The sequence below is a fragment of the Leiobunum rupestre genome, chromosome 6 (genome assembly GCF_980474605.1).
Source record: "Leiobunum rupestre chromosome 6, qqLeiRupe1.1.hap1, whole genome shotgun sequence".
Classification (NCBI taxonomy): domain Eukaryota; kingdom Metazoa; phylum Arthropoda; class Arachnida; order Opiliones; family Sclerosomatidae; genus Leiobunum; species Leiobunum rupestre.
In genome coordinates, this window is record NC_143389.1 from 70,411,761 (window position 1) to 70,435,196 (window position 23,436).

The 23,436-nt window shown below is 38.1% G+C and overlaps 1 protein-coding gene across 3 annotated transcripts in view; it reads right to left on the reverse strand.

Moving 5' to 3' along the window:
* Positions 1–23,436, reverse strand: part of LOC149943309 (uncharacterized) — a 160,222-nt gene that overhangs the window by 134,348 nt on the left and 2,438 nt on the right. For 2 of the 3 annotated variants that reach the window (XM_090177736.1, XM_090177735.1), the window contains exon 2: positions 8,328–8,733. In XM_090177736.1, coding sequence (XP_090033862.1) covers positions 8,328–8,733 — 406 coding nt within the window. The remainder of the gene's footprint in view (positions 1–8,327; positions 8,734–23,436) is intronic. The other variant, XM_090177737.1, reaches the window with a different exon arrangement.

Consider the following 23,436-nt stretch of genomic DNA (forward strand, 5'->3'; position numbering starts at 1 on the left):
TCAACGGTTGACAGAATTCGAAAACCTTTTCTTCAAAGACGTATCAAAAAACAGTGAATCCTTTAAGTTATTTTAATGAATTATAAGTTTTATAAGTAAATTTGATAACTCAATTGTCCAGATTGAATAATGTCTTTTAAATGAGGTATTTATATATTGACCTTTTCATAAAATAAAATTGCGAACCCGACCGTAACAGCCACATAATTTCGTATCCGTTAAACCCTTTCTAAAAATGTGGATAAAAAGGGAAATTTGCGGGCCTGCCTTGTCGAAATTAGTGGGTTAGATTGAAAACAATGAACCAGGATTCCATCGTCTTTTGCAAAAACTGACGGATGACAGCATTAAGCGTTTTTCTGTCTCTCTTGGCGTCATCTCTTCCGAAACCCTGCAAGAACAGGGCGCCTAGGGTGCGTGGAAGGGTTGCGGAAGAAACTGAGAAGTATTTGGATAAAAAAGGGGGACGACTAGGGTGCACGTTCCGTCAGGGCTAGCCCCAAAACGTTACCCCTTTCTTCCCAAAACATCACGGACGTTTTGAGCTCTCCCCTCTCCTCCCTTTGTTTCCGTCAATGGCAGCTGTATTGAAAACAAACGGCTATACGGATAAAGCTCCTCACCAACGCCCCACCAAGGCTCCACCAAGGCCCGACCAAGGCCTAGCGAGTTAAGACTTTGACTCGGGAGAAAAACCGGGAAGAGATAGAGATAGAAAAAAATTGATAATGAATATCAATTGAATTTCTCTAAGCAAAAACGACCAGTCTTTTCTTTCACGCGCGGTCCTTTCACTCCCCTTTCATTCTGGCGAGAGCCCCAAAACCCCCAAACCCCCCTTTTGCCGAAAATTGCCCCGCCGATAGTTTTAAGGCGCGCGTCAATCGCAATTCTAGAACGTACGCGTTACTGTTGCCAGAGCGCAGAGTCGACGTAAAGAGTAGAAGGTTTGGATTTTTCGCGTTATAAAGTTGAAACGGAGGAGGGGGTGGATAGCGCGAGGGTCGAATTTAGCCGCATTGAATAAAAGGGGGTTAGCCCCCTTACCCCCATCCCCTTTTACTTCACTTTTTTTGTAGCGGGGACAAGTCACAAAGCGCTCGAGTTCGATAAATTCTTGAACAAAAGCTTCGGAATTTGGTAAAAAGAATAAGAACTTTTTTGGTCGGAGAAAGAGGGGGGGCTGAGGGCCTTTCTTTTTGCCCCCCTCGCACGCAAAGAAAAAGGAATATAGGGGTTTGGGGCTCATTTAGAGGGGGGGGGGGCACCGTTCCTTTAAATAAAAGAAGCGGAAAGGGAATGAATTTTCGGGGGTGGGGTAAAAGTTTTTCTATACAAACATTTTATCCGTTAATTTCTACAAACCCTTCCTGGAACCTCCCACCGGATCTTTCTCTGAAAACAAATTAACGCAAATATAGCGAGCGAAAGTAAATTGCACAAGGATTTATTTTTTATTTAATCCTGAATCAATTTAAATTGTCTATTGGCTCGAAAAGTTTATTTTTCGGCCGTTGTTATTTTTTTTAATTGGAAGATTGTTCAGTTAAAGTAATCGTTAAAAGTAATTTAACATTTTTGGATGATATTTTACCCTAAAATCAGGCCCTTTAAAAAATTAGTTTTAACTTTTAATATGTTACGTGTTCAATGTTAAATGCTATGTCGTATTTAGTTTTTAACGATGGTTAAAGTTACTTAAACGAGATACAATTCAAGAGCGATACTACATGGTAAATTGCTTTTAAAAATATTTTAAAATAGCCCGAGCTTAATAATAATAAATAATAATAATAATAATCAGCTAGGCTAATACCCAATGCACCACCCTAAGCTTGTTTTCCACTAGCGCGCGTCATAATGTTATTTTCTTTACGCGCGTAAAAACGTTTGAACGTTTCAAAGCTGAGAAACGCGTCGTTGCGCGCGCCAGTGGAAAACAAGCATTAGGCGGAGCTAATTTTGAAGCGGCTAGACCTGGTTTGAAGTTTTTTTTATTATTATTAATATTATTATTATTATTATTATTATTATTATTATTAGCGATTCTGACGTGTGGGACAATTCAGTCCGCTCGTCCATCTGATACGTAACGGGGGGATACTTGGCGACAGGGACAGGACACCCGTGGCGGAAGTATGACAACCACCCGTTGGGGGATTGGTGGCCACATTATCTGCCTTCCAGACGCGACGGATTACAGAATGTTTTATTTTAAAATGTTTTTAAATAAAAGCAATTCTTGAATTTTATTTCGTTTATGACGTATTGAATAATCCTTTCTAAAGCTCTTAAACATTCTGCTTGACCTACCAGAATGACCCCATAGACACTAATAGGTTTACGCCGGAATCCATACCTCTACTTGGAATGCTTACACTGTCATATCGCGTATGGTAAATCACTCTGACTGCTTTGGCCCCGCCTACGACAAAAATCCCCATTGTGACGTCAAAAAAAACCGTCAGCCACATCGAGACGAAAATCGCTTTGGTCCCATTGGGTCGGTGCCCATTTGGTCGATTCTCATTTAACCGAATCCAATTTGACCGCCTGTCCCATTCGACCGACATTTTGTTTGCTCACAAGTGAAAGCATGAAACCTAATCTAACCTAACGAAATAAACAGATCTCGATTCTATAAACCTTTTCGAATAAATGGGATTCGACCCAATGGGATTGCAAAATTAGAATTCGAACAAAAGGGAAAGTATATTTTTGATTCGATCTATTGGGAATTCGACCCAATAGGATTCTATCCAACGGAAATATACCCGAAAATCTGCCCCGATAAGCATTCCAAGTAGAGATATGGATTCCTGGTTTACGTTAACTTTAATAATCATGTTTTTTGTCTAATTAGGAATTTGAATAATTAAAGTATTTGAATAATTAAAGAACTTTAATTTGTCTTAAATTTATATTTTGGAAAGATGAAAAAAGTAATATTTTTTAGTACATTATGGCCTATTTGAAAAACAATGCGGCGGTGGAGATAGTAGACCATCCCGTATCAAAATCCACACACACCTGATATTTTAATTAAAAAACCGACAAATATCCGACAGGGGTTTAGGGTATCTTTTTCCGAAGCGGAGCCAAACTAGGAGACTGTAACAGGAAGGGGGGGGGGCGATATGGGACGGCAGCCCATTTTGACAGGTTATTCCCGCCCCCCTTCCCACGCGTTAGTCTCGAGCGCCCCCCCCCCCTCACCGGCGGCAACAAGATGAAAGAGAAAAGAAGGGGCAAAAAAATCAAAACAGGAATAATTACGCAATCCTTTTCTTTCTGGGCTGCCCGAAATCCCTCTCTCCGAGTATCAAAACCTTTTTTTCATTTCGTAGCTTTAATACTCCTTTGAAAGTGTAACGCGCTCCCCGGGATGGGGCACGAGCCCCTCTTCTATTTATCCCCCCCCCCTCCTCCCGGACGGCAGCGCCACCACTCGCTGGGTGACGAATTAAAACTTCATTTATCTTCCGCTCGCACCTTCGATGCCTTCTCCAGTGACGGCGAGGCGCGCGCGCTCCGGCTTAGAGCCCGATTTCTACACCAGGGGTCGCTCGGGTTAATGAGAGCCGATGACTCAGGAAAAGGCGACGGTGGCGCTGCGAGCGGCTCGAGCCCGCGATACGAAACAAAAGAGATCCGCCTACATTCTGAGGCTATACACTCTACGCTACGCGCCCCTGTTTATAGCCCAGGATTTAGCTCTATCTGTAGACGAAAAGTAATATTTGCAGGTGGGGGGGGGGCAGTAGAATTAGACGCTTAACGCGGTATGAAGTGTATAATCTAGATGCCCCCTCCCCGTGAAGTCTCCACCCTCTATCTAAATCGCATCCGGCGTTCTCGCGTTTTATGGGATTAGCTTGTACCGGTACCTGAGCCATAAGTGAAACGGGGGTCCCTACCACACCCTTTTGTTTTCGAGTTATTCCCCTTGTTTGTGCGACCGAATAACATAGTTCCGTTCCTTAATGTTTGATTTATTTAGTGGGCCTATAATTTCTCCATAAATCCAGTCTAGTCTCGTTATGGGATGATCTGGACTAGTAACTTTCAACTAAGTTATTGAGGTAATAACACTTAAGTTGCGACGATATATCTTAAACCAAATTCAGAAATATATCTTAACAATTATTTTACTACGCCATGATTACTGGAATGATTGATCGATGTTTAGAGTCAAAAAGGATCAGTTAAATTTAAAATGAGCGCCAAGACTTGGTTAAAGGCCGACTACATAAATCTTCGGTTTACTCTCTTTCACTGGAAGTAGGCTGACTGCATGGCATATGTGTATTGCAGTAAGCCTACTTCCAGTGAAAGACAGAGTAAACTGAAGATTTTTGTAGTCGGCCTTTAAAAGGTTTCCTGCTTTTTCTGATTTGTAAAATTTTAACCATTCACCCGTTAAAAAACAATTTAATATTGATAAAAAACAAGTATTAATAAATGAATAAGAATTATTAAATTATTATTAATAAATAAATAAATGAAAATTAAGAAATTAATATTAATAAATAAATGAAAATTAATCAAATAATATTAATAAATAAATGAAAAATAATAAATTAATATTAATAAATAAATGAAAAATAATAAATTAATATTAATAAATAAATGAAAAATAATAAATTAATATTAATAAATAAATGAAAAATAATAAATTAATATAAATAAATATTAATTAATAAATAAAATTAATAACTTAATATTAATAAATTAATATTAATTAATAAATAAATAAAAACTAATAAATTAATATAAATAAAAAATTAATATTAATAAATAAAAAATAAAAATAAATTAATATTTATAAATAAATAAATAAATAAATAAAAATAAATTAATATTTTTAAATAAATAAATAAATAAATAAATAAATAAAAATAAATTAATATTAATAAATAAAAAATAAATTAATATTAATAAATAAATAAATAAATAAAATTAAATTAATATTAATAAATAAATAAATAAATAAAAATAAATTAATATTAATAAATCAATCAATCAATCAATATTAACTAATAAATTAATATTGATAATGTTGTTGAAATGACAGTATTTACTAAGCAGAAGTGTTTTTATATTAAACAATAATTATATTTAATTATAGACCAATTTCACCTTCACGTCATGGCTGCTTTTATGTTACCTATTTCCATTTAAATTTAAGGGCAAGAAACTATAGTCGACTCGATGTGGCTGACGGGTTTTTTTTGACGTCACTATGTTAACTTAACAAACAACAACGTGAGAGGGGAACGCGCCTAAAGGGGATTGTTTATCTCGTAGGCGGGGCTAAAGCCGTCAGAGTGATCTTACCATACGCGATACGGCGGGATAAGCATTCCAAGTAGAGATATGGATTCCTGACTGTACTAATTTCCCAGGGTCCCTATTTTCCAATTTTCTAATACAAATATCTTAAATGATCCTGGCTTATCTAATATTATCCAATATTTTGTCGCGTAGTAAAGTACTTAGACTAGGGTGGGAGAGTTTCAACCACATCCGTAAGTCGACCGCGAATGAAAAGAGAAGCAAACAGGCATTTTTGGGAAATTGGACGGGCCCAACCAAAAGGATTAAAATCTTTCGGTTTGCGAGTAATGAGTGCGCGCTTTTGCGGTTACATTAAAACTTCGTTAGGAAGTCATCCGAAAGCCAGACTTGGCCCTGTCCCGATTTGCATACGGTCTATCCTTATTAATTCCGACTAATGAGCGGCGAACCACGCGTAACTCCCGGGAGGAGTGGCCCCCTAAAACGGAAGAGGAACCCTTGCATTCCTCGAGCGAAATGTAGCCCCGGGCTGCTCCCTATCTAACAATGATTGGCAAGAGGGACAGTATATGAACCACAGGGACAAACCCAATCCGGAACCGAGTTGGTTGCTGGAATTATTCAAATTGCTGGAAAGGCTTTTCCCGGAGTTTCCGTAAGTACCCAATAGCCTGATTAAATTGTCAGTTACTAACCGTCTAGTCAAATGGCTACTGGTAATAGTACAATTACTTGTCGATAAACGATCTTTGGATATTCCATAAACTGTCTAAAATATCAATTAAATAATATTTTTATTTTCCACAAACTGACTAAAATATGAAAATAATATTTTGATATTCCACAAACTGACTAAAATATGAAAATAATATTTTGATATTCCAACAACTGTCTGAAATATAATAGTAATATATTGATATTCTATAAACTGTCTAAAATATAAAAATATTATATTAATATTCCATAAACTGTCTAAAATATAAAAAATAATATATTAATTTTCCATAATCTGTCTAAAATGCTAATAAAATAAGATATTGATATTCCATAAACTCAAAAATATAAAAATAATATATTGATATTCCATAAACTCAAAAATATAAAAATAATATATTGATATTCCATAAACTCAAAAATATAAAAATAATATATTGATATTCCATAAACTCAAAAATATAAAAATAATATATTGATATTCCGTAAACTGTCTAAAATGCGCATAAAATAATATACTGATATTCCAACAACTGTCTAATATGCGCATAAAATAATATACTGATATTCCAACAACTGTCTAAAATATAATAGTCATATATTGATATTCTATAAACTATCTAAAATATAAAAATAATATATTAATATTCCAGACTCTGTCTAAAATATCAAAAATCCCTAGGCTTATTTTATACTTTCAATCGGCAACCTAAGCCAATTTAAGTATTTTATATTTTTAAAAAGAATAATAAAATAAATAAGCAAAATCAAACTACGAATTTAATAGCGTTAATTTTATCAAAAAGGTCTATAAAAAATGAATTCTTTAAAAAAAATACGGTATCGTGTACCAATGTCGTTAAGGTAGTAAGGTCTAGAAAAATTCTTGAAATTTGATTTGAATAAATCAGCCAGAAAGGGGAATATGGTTCCACTACCTCAAGATAAAAGTACGAAATTTCATTTCATTTTTTCTTGCCTTCTATCTATCTTACACTTTCGGAATACTCAGTTCTAACATATTACCAAATTCCCCAATCAATAAAGGAGCTCAAAGGGTTTTCTCTTTGCAGGTCTATTCCCAGATAAGCCGAAACCTTTGTAAAAGTCAGAAATGGTTTTCGTCGCCGGGTGTCAGAAGTAAGCGCGAGCGAAGTGGACGAGATGCGAGATGCGGGAAATTTTCATTTTCATCACATTAGTGTATTGAGCTTCGACGCGGGAACATGGCCCCAAAAAAATGGGATCCGAAACCCCTTTTTGTCTCGTATACCTCTTTCTTTCTCTCCGCGATTCCCTCCGCAATCAAATTATCCGAAATGAAACGCGAATTTGCTCTCCGAAAGGAACGGTTCCAGACTCTGGAAAAGGTCTTTTTCTCTCTCATTTTTGCTACTCAAATTTAGAGTGGCAAAAAGGGTTACTAGATATTTTCCTCTGAGCGTTGGCTCATCCGTGAAGAGCCTTCGACAGAATTGCCACCTAACCAGCTTCGTAGATGGGCTACCCTTTTGTTCTTTTTAGGGTAGAGCTTTGGCGAGTTCTGATACGGGGTTACAAAGGCTCGCACCTTTTTCAGACCTTACGAACCCATTTTACTGCAATATGCAAAGTAACTGCCAATATCAATTCGCGTTGGTATGGCGGCTGTTTTGAACTTCGGAAAAAGACTTTGGTCAGGAATGACTAGTTACGAATGGTTCTTAACTGTCCGTATGTTTTTGCGCTTTTTATATATGTGTTTTGGAATTTTGGCTTAATTTTATTTGTAACTTTAACTGGGAATCTCAGCCTTTCTGCAAAAAGGAAGTGACGCATCCTCAATGGCACGTGTTTATTAAAGCGCGCACCTTTATAAAAAAAACGTGGAAAATCCTCCCACTAGGGCAGCGGTTCCCAATTTGTTTTGCTATGGAACCCTAAATTATCCCCCTACTACTGGCGGAACCCCAACTCATTTTTTTTTACATATCTTAAAAGATTCTTGACACTCTGGGAATTCTCGGAACCCCTATGACCCTTCCACGGAACACCAGGGTTCCGTGGAACACTTTTTGGGAACCGCTGTCCTAGGGTTATGTAGCGCCATCTACAGCTTAGTCGATGTAAAATTCTTCATTAAATTTACCCGAATTAAAGATCCAAAAGAAAATACTCACACTAATTATACAAAATACCAGAAAAATTACTTGAAAATTACCCTAATATTTACTCAGTTTCGTAATTAGTCTTTCCGAATTAGTAGGCCAAATCTTTAAAAATGATGCTCGCGCTCCAAACGCGAGCGTGTAAGGTATGATATGATAGTTTCTTACCTGGATGAATTGACCCCGTCGACATGTCCGGCTGACCTGTCCTTAATGACCGATCCGTCCGTCCTCGTGGATGGGTTGATGTTTCCCTGGGAGGCGTGCGGCCTACTACTATTGGCCACTGCCGCCGCCGCCGCAGCCGCCGCTGCTGCCGCCGCCGCCGACGAGGAGGAAGATGAGGAGGACGAGGACAACGGGAGGGTCATTCCCGCCGGGAGGATGGGCCCCGGGTTGCCGTGGGCGTTCGGGTGGTTCAGCGCCATGAAAGGCAATGGGTTGATGTGAGGTGACGTCGCCGCCGCCGCCGCCGCTGCAGCCGCCGCCTGAGCCGCCGCGTGGTGACTGTAGCCGTTCGGTAATAGACCGTGCTTTTCCAAGCGTTCACCTGTTGAATAGAGAAATCGGCTTTCTGTAATCACAAGCAACGCGAAGAATGGTTAGAAAAGAAACACTATCAACACTCCAACTGATTATTGTCTAGCTGCGTCTTAAGAATTATATCCGAGTACTTCGATTGGTACTTTTCATCTTGCGTTTTGTTTTGTCGATTTGAGTTTGGTAAACAACAGACTTTTCCTTCCGCTATAATTTACATTGGTAAACAACAGCCTTACATTTGCAATACGTCAACAATGGCGGTCAAAATAGCGTGCTCAATGGAGGTCACCGTATCGACCGCTATTTTGCAAATTGAGTTGCGCATGTGAGAAGTTACACTGCACAGAACCAGTCCACTTTTCTAAAATTCGCTTCCCGAATGAAACTGTGAAGGCGTAATAAAACCGTGTTTGTCATAATTCGGCTCTCGCTATATTTATCCCATTTTTAATGTTAATAATTAAATAGGCCATTTGGCGTAATATCACGAAATTTATAAATTTCGTTCGTAGGTTACCATAGACAAGCGTGTTATAAACCTCAAATCAAATTATAAAATGGGCCATTTTAAAACTAGAACTAGCTACGTTCAGAATATAATTCAAATCGATTAACTTTTACTACAACTATGACAAACATTTCGCCATTTCAATCTGTGATAAGAAAATTACGCACGATTCACTCCGAATACACTTTATTTTGAATCACGCCGGAAGACGTCAGATTTAGATAACCAATTAGGAGCCGGGCTGATTTGATTTTTTCAGGTCGAAGGAGCTTACTGATAGTTAGAACTTGAGTTTGACTGGGAACAACGCTAAGAGAATTAATTTTATCGTGGATTTTGACAGGGATTGGAAGCAGGGTTGGACATAAGGATATTTTTTTAGTAGTCGGCCTGACTTGATTTATTTTAGAAGTCACTTACTAGTGGGGGTAAAAATGGGGGTATAAAAACCAGAAGGACAGCCGAAATTTTGCTTTAGGCCTAAGTCATCAAGCGACTTTTCAAGCCATTAATTCAGGTGGCCGGGTTGCAATGCGTAGGAGGGTGGTGGCAAGCCCTTCATTCCACGCGAGCCAACAGCTCCCTACCCTAACTATTACCGTTAACCTCAACAAGAACTCGGGGGGAAAACCCCTTAAACTTGGAAACTCAACGCAGGAGTTGTTCCGAGTTTTCACTCACGACGTCAGTGGCATTATTTATGAATATTTAGGTAGATTTTTCACTAGTCAAATTGACTAGTGAACCCCAGATTTCGATTAATTTTAGTAGTCAGAGAATTTGTTTAGTAGTCAAATGCCGTGACTACTGCCTTATGTTCCACCCTGATTCGGAGCAACGCTAAAAATCATCTCATCATAATCATTATCTCTAAGTAGAAATAAATATATTCTTGGCAAGACTGAGGTCGAATGTGAAAAGGCACAGTAAACAAAATGGTTTTAGGATGGCCACTAAAAAAATATCTAAATGGAATTGAGCGGCATACATTAGGAACGTTGGAGTTGGGTGCTGTATAAGGGAGAGGCGTGGGGTAATGTGGGAGACAGAGTATTATAAAGAAAACGAAAGGGAAACAAGCGAAGGGAGTGCGAGAAAGTTATCTCTCCAGCATGAGCATGGCTCGGTTCGGGTTTCGCAGGCCCATTTATCATTGTCACTTAGCCATCAGCGACCGGTACATAATACAGATGTACCGGCGCGCGTTCTCTCTCCCGGAGGCTGACGCTCGCGTATCCTGAGAGGCTGAGACGCCGCCTTCTCGTATCACCATCTGTCTTGTCCCTGGACGTATCAGCTTCTTCCCATTCTCCGTTTTTTACCGAGATGGACGGTAGCAACCTTCCCCGTTTAGTGTCAAGAGACAGTCGTCTTAGAACTGAGTTTCCAAAAAGGTTTCCTTCGCGAGATGGACGCTCCGCCGTTGTTCCGCGGATCCGGGTGTCCCCGAGATCCATCGAGCTATCGCGCTCTAATATTCCATGTCGTTCTTTGGTATAAAGTTGTATCTGCGTTATTGATTTTTTGACCTTGCTAGTGAAATTTGGATATTCTGCGACAAATAGCGTTAATTAACACACTTCCACTTTAAAGATAAATCGTGTTGAAAACTGGTCAAACTCTGATACCCTAGATAGTCCGATTATCGAATATTGAAAGCTGGTCAATTTCGAGTACCGTATGATTATCGAATATTTAAAACTAGTCAATCTCGAGTACCGTCAGATTATCGAATATTGAAAACTGTTCAATACTGAGCACAGTCCGATTAGAGAATATAGAAAACTGGTCAATACCAAGTACACTCAGATAATCGAATATTGAAAACTGGTCAATCTCGAACATCGTCAGATTACCGAATATTGTAAACTGGTCAATTTCGAACACCGTCAGGTTATCGAATATTGAAAACTGGTCAATCTCGAACACCGTCAGGTTATCGAATATTGAAAACTGGTCAATCTCGAGAACCTTCGATTTACAAACATTGAAAACTGGTCAATACCGTCTACTGTCAGATTCAAAAATATTGAAAGCTGGAAAATACTAACTAACGTCAGATTTACAGATATTGAAAACTGGTCAATCTCGAGTACCGTCAGCATTACACATTTTGAAAACTTGTTAATCTCGAACACCGCCAGGTTATCGAATATTGAAAACTGGTCAATACTGTTTACTGTCAGATTCAAAAATATTGAAAACTGGAAAATACTAAATACCGTCAGATTTACAGATATTGAAAACTGGTCAATCTCGAGTACCGTCAGCATTACACATTTTGAAAACTTATTAATCTCGAGTACCGTCAGTTTTACACATTTTGAAAACTTGTTAATCTCGAGTACCGTCAGTTTTACACATTTTGAAAACTGGCCAATCCCCAGTACAGTCAGCTTTTCAAATTTTGAAAACTGGTTAATTTCAAAAACCATTTATTCCGTCAGTAACTTAATTTAGGTTCCAATATCTGCCAACAGATGTCTCTTGAAAACTGAAGAGAGAGAGTAACTTTCTATATACGTAAAAAGTGAACTTTTTTATGATAGTGGATTATTCTCATAGGAAATGTTTGAAAAATCTCGAACCAAGTTATATCGGGGTGCGGATTGAAGGACATTTTTTGATAGTGGGAGACGGAATGTTTTCTCTCTGTTCGTCGAGGAGGCGCTGCGGACACACACACATCTCGAAAACCTCTCGCGAAAGTGGCCTTTTTCCATCTTATTGTGCGAATCTGTTTGAGCGGAAGAGAGGAGTGCAATGAGATAAGCCGCAGACTCCCCAAAATGGTCCCGTCTCATACTAGCTTCCTCTTCAGTGCAAACAAGTAGGCTTCGACACAGTGTAAATATAAGGATGGGTCTCGCGTGATGAGCGATGGCTCGCTTTAAACGGCACAAATCTATGGGAAAAGCTTTCCAGACTAAAAAAAGTGGATTTTTTAAGTGGGCACGATGATGATGAGCCCTTACCTCCCTCGTGCTTCTCCCCTTTTTCGGCTAACTAGGGTGAATCCTTCATTGTCATCCGTCACTCAGCCGAGTGGACAGTGCCGCGACGTTATTGTGTTAGAAATCAGCTTCTATATAACCAACTTTAACCAGAACCCAGATGGGAAGTCATATCCCTCGTAGGAACACTGAACAGATATTTTGTAATGGGTATCCTCCCCTTTCGTGTTAGATACTCGACGAGTCTGTTTAGTGTTTGGATTAAAATATATTGGATTTAATTTGCAGACCATTTGGTAACACAGTTGTCGGGAAACAATTCTGAATTTCTGCATTACAATATAAAATTATCCTATACTCTAATAATCACTGACAAGGAGACATCCCGAAGTGTAACCCACCGATTTTGTTCAAACTCGGGGGATTGATAGACCTTCATGTAACTTGAAAAATCCCAAAGGGAATTTATTCAATGGGCAACCGTTTGGCCATCGCAACGAAAAATGTTTTTGACAACAACAAATGGAAATTTTCCCATTGAAAATAACATGGGATTCTGACCTGTGAAAAATTTAACAAATTTCAAAATTTCGAAAATGCGAAAAATAGAAAAAAATAGATACAAATTGACCAAAAAACATCAAAATTGATCAACTGTTGATCAATTTGAGGTCAAAATCGCATGTTATTTTCAATGGGAAAATTTAAAATTTTGTGTTGACAAAAACATTTTTCGTTGCCATGGCAAAACGGTTGCCCATTGAATTAATTACCTTTAGGATTTTTCATGATACATGAAGGTCTCTACCAATCCCCAGAGTTTGAACAAAATCGGTGGGTTACACTTCGAGATGTCTCCTTGTGAGATAACAAAATCGTTTCCATAAAATAATTTAAAATTAATAATAATCAGCTAGGCTAATACCCAAAGCACCACCTTAGGCCTAAGTCATCGAATGACTTTTAAAGCCATTAATTCAGGTAGCCGGGTTACGATGCGTAGGAAAGTGGTGGCGAGCCCTTCATGCCACGCGAGTCAACAGCTCCCTACACTAACCATTACCGTTAACCCCAACAAGTTTTTAAAATGTATCAATATATGCAGTAACATTTTGATTGTCAAAATTCAAATCATTCAATTAAAACAATATATTTTTATTTCAAATAGCAAATTGACGATTATTAGAGCCAATATAAGAAATTCACTATCAAGCACAGGGAATGAATTCACAAATCTATTTTAGCTTTGTCTCGTGATCGCAAACGTTCAAAAGCTGTACCCAATTGTTGCTCGAGTTTATTCCGTCCATAATCTAACGAGTCTATCGTTCTGAAACATCTGTAATGTCGGGGCTGATAAAATTATAGTTTTCGGGGGAAAAGAAACGAAACGAGAGAAGGTCTTGTCAAGTCGAGCAAATATTCAGTGACGAAACTGAAGCGGGGAAAATTGATGATCGTGCTCGCGATAGAACAAAATTTCTGCTCCGTTCGAGAGAAAGAGACAGCAGATGCATTCGGATCGTCGAGCAATCACCTAAGCACACAGGGTCAATTTAATTGAATTCGTTTTTAAGCCCAACTTCCTTCGTTTATGGTTCTGGAGGTTTCCACCCCGCTTTTTCCTAGTTGTTGGTCCGCGCGAAGCGTATTTCTCCTAGTGGCGTCTCCCCTCTCGTCAAACAGACTGGGTGGGATGGTTCGTCTACGTCTTTGATTGTCAGTGATGGGGAATAGGCAAAGCCGTTCTACGCAACCGGGTCACCAAACAGCGCGTTGGAGGGCGGGAACCGTTGGGTAGATTCAATATGTCGACATGTAATACCGGTGTTAGTTACGCGGTATCTTCGACGAGGCGTATTCTAGTTTCGTGTCTGGTATAGATTCGGCGGGGTCATGTAGGCTTTAGGTCGGATGGGGGTGCCGGAAAAACGATGCGATGTAAAATTCGGACGTTTGATGGTCTCTCAGCGTGTTGCTTCCGTTATACAGTTTGGAAACCTGTCGTGACGTCGTTGCAACGAATAATGGGGGGAGGGGTCGCGTTGATGGACGCTCGCTGCGATCCGCTCTTATCAAGAATGCGGACAACTCACGCCAGCTGCTCTTCGTATTTGCAGTGACCTTAACACTTTAATCAATTTTACTGGTTTTTCCATCAGAGCTCGTTTTGTTTAGAATATTTTCTACATTTTAGTTATTTGAAGTTAGTTCTTGTGAGCTTTCATTTTGGTCAGAATTCAGGCTCAACGAGAGAGTAAGAGAGTTAATTTTTTTTATTTTTACCAGTTACACATCAATTGGAGATTTTTGAAAAAAGTATTATTACATGTAACGGATGTGAATATGTAAATGGTTGGATATAAAATTAATGAGACAAGTAGAAAAAATTATGAATTCCGACCAAGCGGCCTTTAATGCCGGAGGTCATTTAAAAATGTTTCTCGGTTTAAAGTTTTTTCGCGTAAAATGTAAATTTAACTTGCAAAAATCGCTTTACTTTGCAAAAAATATCGCGAATAGTTTTATCAGAATCAAATGTCACGAAAGTGAATTTGAAAAAAAAAAGTCGGTATCGGGGTCGGTGAAACCTAGGGTTGCCCAGTTTTGGGTTATAACTAGTGGGGGGTTGTAGCGCAATTATCATTTTTTCATACTAGCAAAACATTATGATTCATATTCAATCATTTAATTTCTACACTCCTTGTAATAAAATTCAGTAAAATAACGAATTTTGAAGTTTTGGGCAAATGCGGTTTTAAATCTGCTCCTAAGTATCTCAATGAAAACGTATAACATTTCTAAAACATTTACAAGGTGACCACATTTCCCCTATTTTCAACACATTCCTCTAAATTCATTAGGTTTTGTCATGTAGTATATAACCCGAAAACATCCCAAGACGTGTACCCTACTTCATCCTATATTTCACTTTATTTTATCTACGGTTTTTCGATAAGAATCCTTATTTTTGCATAAGGTTTTTCCTATATTTTCCTTTAATTCTCTTGAAAATTTCCTATTTTCTATAAAATTTTCCGAGGCATTTTCCTGGTCACTCTGCATTTATACAAAATTAAATTGTGCATGCTTTAAGTTAGGCATATTTTTTTACTCAAATTAATTTTTAGTTGGTAATGTGTGTGCACGGTTAAACAAAATCGAAAAAAAATATTAAAAGTAAAATAAAGCAGTGTTTAAAAAAACCTGATTAAACCCAAAAAACCTGGTTTAAACAAAAAAAAACGGTTTTTTGGGTTTTTATTCAAACTTTTTCCCAGCCCTGGTCCGGGCCCAGTCAGTACTAAACTAAATAATTGCAACAGGGTACTAAATTTAATTTTGTCGGTTACCTCGTGCTAATTTTTAGTTCTAAAATCCATCGAGTACTTTACAAAACCATAATTTTTTATCATAATAGGAGACATAGATGGTCATAAGTTTAGTTCGTATCCCACAAGCGATATGGATCATAAACCTTTAAAAAATTAAACTCATTTTTAAACGCGAGAGGCCACTATCTAGATTCTATACAGATAAGCTCGATTTATAGTCATAATAAAAGAAGAGACTTGATACGATTTTTTGAGGGATCGAATCTAACGTCGAAATGACATCTAGGGCCCTCGTCCTCCGTTTTTCGAGAGACAAAAAAATCTCCGGTTGGAGTGGGTATAGGCCATTCTCGTCCTTCGGAGGCTCGGGATACATTGGGATCGTGACTCACTCTGGTGTTACCCCCTTTTTACCGTGCGCCGCTATAATATCCAATTTATGGCTGATTTCGTTTCATCTTTTATTTTTCAAATCGAGAAACGAAAGAACCTCCCAACGATAGTTCTCTCTCCACCCGGGGAATTCTCTATTGTGTTTCGTTTCTGTAACGCATAGTCGCGATACTCCTAGATGGCGCCCCGAAATATAAATCTATACCGGTGCATAACCAAATTTGTACTTTTTTCCCGGGATTTGTTCGCATTTATTGTTAGAAACGATGATAAGGACTCTTTACCCAATTTTAAAAAAATGTATATTTTTAAAAGAGTTTTTAATATAGAACAGCTGGAGTTGGCAAATATCAACATAAGTACAAAATATATCTACACTATAAAAGTATATAATCTAGAGGATTAACATTGAATCCGATATTGCATCAAATAACGATGTAAAATTAAAATATTAAACTGCATAGGGATATTAACTTATTTACTTTTAATATGAAATGGTTGTAAAATCACTATAATAACGAATTTCCTTCGCACTACCGAAACGTTTTACGAAAAAATCAGAGTGAACCTGCATGGGTATATATTTCAAGCGAAAACCATTAGTAGAACAGGAAAATGGGTAGTTCTCTACTAAAATGTATATTTTATACTTCTGCTATCAAATAATGCTGCTTATTATCGCAAAATTTCCACATGACTTGTTACTTAAACGTTTCTCGATTTTAACAAGTATTGGACTGTGTAAGAATGAACAGTTTGCTTTGAAAGCCAAGTGTAGTGTGAACTGTCCTCGTGCACTCCGATTATGTCATTGGATTCCATCTTCGTCCCAATTTTCGACAGAATATATTTCGTACATAATTTATATGCCCTGTAGGAAAAAGTAGGCTTGAAGGGATAAGGCTCAGAGAACGACGCCATGGAGGGGGAAAAGTGGTCGTTTCAAAAGGCCGCTATCGAATTAGCATAGGCAGAAAAGATATTGCGGAGAATTGTCGTACGGTGGCGCTATATACCAGAACCAGCTTCCCGCCATATTTAAGGCCTCTATCCCTATGTCCCCAGTCAATAGTTCAAAGTATTGCCGTGCGGGGGCCCCAAATCCATATTTTTCTCCAGGGTAGGACGCGAAAAAAAACCTAAACCGACTTACAGAAACACGGTGAAAGTTTATACCTTGGTTGTTAGGAATTGTACGATTTGACAATCCTGGCTCGCTACGCTTACTCCTATCCTAGCTTTATAGAAGAGAGTTTCCGTGTACTAAAGGGGGCTGTATATAACTAGGACGTGTAATACACCCCAGGAAAAATAAGCGCGCACCTAAAGAAGGGGATCATCCGTACAAGCTATGGGACTATGGGATGTATTTAAACGTTGACAAGCCGCTAGTCAATAGGGGTTTAAGCCTTTTCCGTTGCCGACGAAAACTCCCAGGAAGTGTAGTCTTACTGGCCACAATGAGCGCCTTCTCTCATTCTTACTGAGGTTCAATTTGGTCGTCGTCAAGGATTTGGGGACACCCTAGAGCGTGGATAATCCGACGAGTTATAATAATACGCCATTGATACCCTAACACAACGCGCCTCTTCAACCCTCGATAACTTGGTCGACTACATGTCCTTACGGTTACTTGTAGAAAAGAATTAGCATTTTACTTTATCCCAAAGATGTAAAGTCTAATTTCCGTTTTATCAAAATTATTTTATACGGTTCATTATTTGAATTATTTTTTCACCTTATTTAAACCAATTTCCTAGGCAACCTAATTCGCCTATTGCTTTTACCTTTCTTCTGATTTAATGTGTAACTCAAATTGGGCATTTAATTTCCACTGTTCCAATCATTGGCTATGTGATTGAATTGAGCTTATAGTTTCCGTAATTTCAATCACTGGATATATGACCAAATCGGGCATTTAATTTCCACTGTTCCAATCATTGGATATGTTAATATAATTTTAGCTTTTAATTTCCACTATTCCAATAATTGAATGTGACTGAATGGAGCTTTTAATTTCCCTAATTCCAATCATTGTACATGTTAATAGAATTGGGCATTTAATTTCCACTATTGCAATCATCGAAAATGTGACTGATTTGAACTTTTATTTTCCTTAATAGGTGGTTAAATAAACCCCTCACTGACTGTCTTGCCCCCCTGTTGAGAAATGCTGCCAGATCCTTGCATAGAAAATTCTCAGCTTTGGCAGTATAAAGATAAACCATAGACAAACACGATATAAGTCCAGTCGCGGTAGCACAAACTCTATAATCGGCGATGGATGATCTTTTATTTAAACGCCTATTGATTATGTGATCGACTTGGGTATTTCATTTTCACAATTCCAATTATTGAATATGTGACCGAATTGGACATTTAATTTAAAGAATATTAGTAGTAAATTTTGCGGCAAGAATTGAGATTACAGTTCCCTTGATACAATTCGCCGAAATAGCAATGATTTCGAAATGTCGATATTTGTTTCAATGAAGAGGAGTACATATAGCGAGAATCACGCGGTTTATTTTTCTATTAAGTTAACCATTATCAAAAATACTTTCCCACTACATATTGAATTAATGGCTTTAAAAGTCGCTTGATGACTTAGGCTAATACCCAAGGCACCACCTTAGGCCTAACTGATTATTATTAATTTTAAATTATTTTATGGAAACGATTTTGTTATCTCAGTGATTATTAGAGTAGTGGATAATTTTATATTGTAATGCAGAAATTCAGAATTGTTTCCCGACAACTGTGTCTTTAACATAACTTCATAAAAGCAGAATAATGAGGTCAAAGGAGTGTTGATGAAGGCATGTAAACTTTCTATTTAAATTCAATTCCAAAGAAAATTAAACAAATGAATTAGGACCTTTGATTATTTGGATTGCACGTTGTTAAATTATAGATCAACTGTGCATGAGAAGGCATATTCGATGCTACGTGATCATGGACACCAGTTTGGAGAATCGGGGCATTGGCTGCCGCCTGTCATAAGGTTGAATCTCCCGTCCGAGATAAGGATGAAAAACTGTAGACAGCAGATGTTTGATGCGCATCCATTGGAAATATATGCTGATAACACTTGATGCTTCAGAAGATCCCCGCGACCAGTCAGTCCTTCCTTCATTATAAATCGTAAAAATTCATCAATAGGCTTCCCACATCATCGAGTGTTTACCACTCCGCTCGCATTTCAGAATACGCCAGTAAGAAACGAAAGAAAAATCCTTGAACGTTGAAATCGGACAGGCGTAAAAATTCCGCTATCGCGCCAACGATTCCAGTTAAAGACTCGAATTGTTGAAAAAAGGAAGCGTAATTTCCATAAAAATATTTCTTTCAAATTAGGAAGACGAATAACGCGTGCAAGTCCCTTTCGTACCAACCATCTAGGTACGGACATTTTTGTCGAATTGAGGCCCGGGCGTTTTTGGCAAAGGAAATTTATATAGAACCGCGTGTGAGAAAGCCTCTATGGCGTCATAAGAATATCATTATGTCCTCGTGAGAAGAATGAGCGGAAATTTCTCGAAAATGCTCGTCCTGGAATCGAATAGACGTACGGCGACATTACTCGAGAGGGGCTCTCTTCTGGCAGAAGCGGAGGCCCCCGATCATCTCTCGATCAAAGACTCGCGAAAAGAAATCAGATTTGCATAGTCAAGATGGCTTCTGTCATTGTCATAACCGTGAAGGAGCCGAAATATAGTCGGGGGTTGTTTCATAATGGGACCCTAGTTCCCAGCGGCCCAAGGTGTCCCGTCTGAAGACAGGTTGTGCGTGTCCCCCTCTCCCAATTCGTGTCCCCTTTTTCGCGGGGCTCTTGCCCCTTATCACGAAAAATACATATGGAATCGAAAAAATGGGGTTATATTCCGCGCACGGAAACGGTTTTTGACATCTCCAAAACTTGGAACTTTTTTCAATAGATCGTTTTTACAGATGTTCTTAAAGGGACTTTTTTTCCCCTCATCTTCTCGTGTCAAATTTTGTCGTCGACGTAACGTGAGCTGCCGGAACCAATTGGCAATACTTTCTCTTTTTCTTCAAATGCACCGGAGAAATGGTTATGAAATAATTTTATTATGACTTCTGGGCCTCTGCGCTTTCAAGATTGTCCTCATTGTGGGCCGTATTCCCTTTCGATTCCGAGAAACGTGAAATAAGAATGGGAGGTAGGGGTGATTTTACAGTTCCTATAACAGTTGTCGCGAAGAATAGTTTCTCTGACTGGCACGGTCTTTCCTATTCAAAATATTACTATTGAATATATATTTTTTTCAGGTTGGAATTTTCCGGGGAATTTAAAGTGGGGCTATGGGCCGGGGAACGTTCTTTGATATGTATTTTGGTCATTGGGTTATAACGGTTTGTTCCGCGTAACGGTATTTCTTCCGTATATTTCTGGGGTTCTCGCTACTATTATTGCGATCTAGCTCTATAAATAGAAGAACTCTGGAATATCAATTTCAATTTTCCATAAAATTAGGAATATGAAGTCTTTTTAAAAATACACTAAAATTTTAGCTAATTGATAGGCTGTTATTAGAAATTCTATTAGATGACTTAATTGTATAAAAAATACTATTTATTGTATCAAAGGCTTTAAATTACTCAATATGTTTCGTCGAATTAAATTTTAAATCAATTTTATTTTATTGTTTATTGTTAAATGTTATTGTTTATTCTTTGCGTGTTTGTATGTTTTGTTCTGACGATATAACTAACGCTAGATCTCTCTAAAAGGGTTCACATTTTAGCATTACATCAATCGAAATAGGGTATTTGCTGTAAAGATTTTGGTGCAATTCTATTATCATGCTTTTGAAAAACCTAAATAATATGACAGGCAATTCCAACTATTTGGTTTTATATAATATTGATGACTTAATATAAATAAGTCTGAGATGAAATTCAATAGTAAGCATCTTCATCATTTGTCTAAGATTTGATTGTAGGATATTTTCGTATCAACTGTTAAATATATTTCATGATATCCATCAGAAAAATAAAATCTGTACGATACGAGATACTTGTAAAAATAACGGGATAAATCTTCTAAGCCATATAGTAGGAAATTTACCACCCTAACAAATCCAACTGTTGTGTTACACTAATGTAGCTTTGTTCAATTAGCTAGTAACAGAGTCATTTAATAGAAAAATGGGTTTTTCATTTTAAATTAAAATCTCTTTTCGATCTGAAATGGAAGGCGTGTGCGAAGAGAAATATCATCCGGTTCACGATTTTTTCCTTATTTCAATGTTGGTTGCATTCGAGGGAGATCAAGGCACAATCATAAATTCACGAGAACGTGGAGGTATATTCAAAGGGTACCTCACCTGGCAGTCGCTTCAAAGTCAACGTGTATCGGAATAGGACACGCACCATATTTACTCTCGAAAGTAGCTTCAATGGAACTACCAGATGAGAGGTATAACGAGGTTTAGGGAATATTCAGTGAGATCCGAGATGGAGGGGGTATTAAGGAGGGGCTGAAAATACCCGGGACGAGTCTTCATTAATCGTCTTAATGTAAAGAACGTGTTCGGGTCCAATTTATGTAAATCTCGGGGAAGCTATTCTCCTCGAATATAACAGCTAGCCATTGGAATAACAAAGATATTCCTACCTCTTTCTCTATTCATTTTTCCGCGCCCCGAAACCGGATTAAGAAGTTTCTGCGAATTTATGCAGCGCCCGAAAAGAGAAATATTTTTAGCTTTATATTTATATTTTCTTTTCCTAGCATTAGTAATAATAGCCAGCAGGATAATTAACTATACTTTATTTTCAGTCTTCCAGAGTAAAAACTAGGAGGAGTTGATACGGATAAACAGCCCTAGGTTTCGTATTTATGTGACGAAAATATATATAACGCCGTTAAGTACGCCTAAGAAAATGCTAATTAATTAATAATTAATAGCCATCATTATTAAATTAAATTTATATAAAAAAATAGCAATTTATTTAAAAATAATCCGGAAAAGGTCGCTGATTATATATTATTTATGTTAACGTCATTTACGGTTCGGTGGACTCTAAATTAATAGCCACCAAAATTATATTTTGTTTTATAAATCGACAACTTGAAAAAAAACCGTTGAAAACCAGTATAAATATTTCAAAACTTTTATTTTTTTAAGATGTGTAGATTTTCTACGATAGTCTACAACGAGTCATTTTTTGTTCGCGTATAGTTCCTTGGACTTATTTTTCGGGATGGGAGAGAAGTGCTTGAATGCAGAATGCAATGAGGTAGAAACGATCTTTTCGGGGAATTCACGCTGGAACTATTCCTTCCAACATTTCTGGTGTTGTGTCTAGTCTGGGGAGGCCCGCTCGTCGAATTGTTGTCAGTTGATTTGGCGTTTGGCGGAGCAACGTCGAAGTAAAAAAAACGAACAGACGTCCCGAAGATTGGAGCCAAGTAAAAAGTCGAGAGAGAACTCAGCCACATCTATCTTTCCGTTTCATCTTCCTATATTCTTTGGTCTTTTAAACACGGGATTATATTGGCGGAATAGTCCCACTGAGCGATAGAATACCGCGATCAGCCGCAAGCGGCTTGCGGTGGCTGCCTGTTTCCGTCTGTTTGTAATAAGAATGACTGCGAGGACAGTGACGCGGACAGAAAGAAAAATCCTCTAATAATCCGAACGATTTTGACTGCGCATTTTCTACATTTCCCGATTCCATTTTGGGATCTGCGCCGCCGGATACGCGATTGATATCGACGTTCGCTATCTCTCATTGTATTGCACTTCCCCAAATTCAAATACAGAAAATGCCCGACAATGGTGAGGGTTTTATTGTGCTTCCCGCCTTCGATAAAGCTTTAAAGCGAATCTATGGCCCCCAAAGTCAAACCGTTTCGAGGTTTTTCAATATGCCCATTGAATCGTATGACGAGACCGAAGAGGGTTGAACCCGAGGAATAGTCTTTTTGTCGTAGGGAAGACACCTGGGAAAAAGGTCGCGTGATAGTAACGATTACCGACGTATTGGGGCTAGGTCCCTCCTGGGAAGTTACCGCGGTTACCTGATCGCGGTATCTAGTATAGGGATGAGGAGCTAGTGGGTTTTATTTAACTCCGCGGTGAGCCTCGCTATCTATTAGACCTAGATAGATCTAAAGTGGGTGGTTTTGATAAACCGTAAGATTCCCAATTGGAAAACACAAAAGAGCGGCGGCGATCCGATATCCGTTTTAGTACATGACTCGAACTTTTTCCCCCTTTTATATCACTGGAAGATTTGAGGTTGAAGCCAATGGCACTTGAGGTTGCTTCTCGTCCGGGAATTTCAATGAAATTCGTGACGATCGCATTCTGATCTTATCGGGTTTCTTTTAAGGGTTAAAAAATCCTGTTCTTCTCCGAGTAAAGAGTTCGGAATGCGTTAACTCGTAAGCAAATCTCCGTTCGTAGGGGCCCTCTATGTTATTTTTAAATTTGACTACGTAAGCCATTTTTATAAAGTTTTTATAGGATTGACTAAATATTCCGAGAGAATGGGACTTAAGGTTTCGCGAC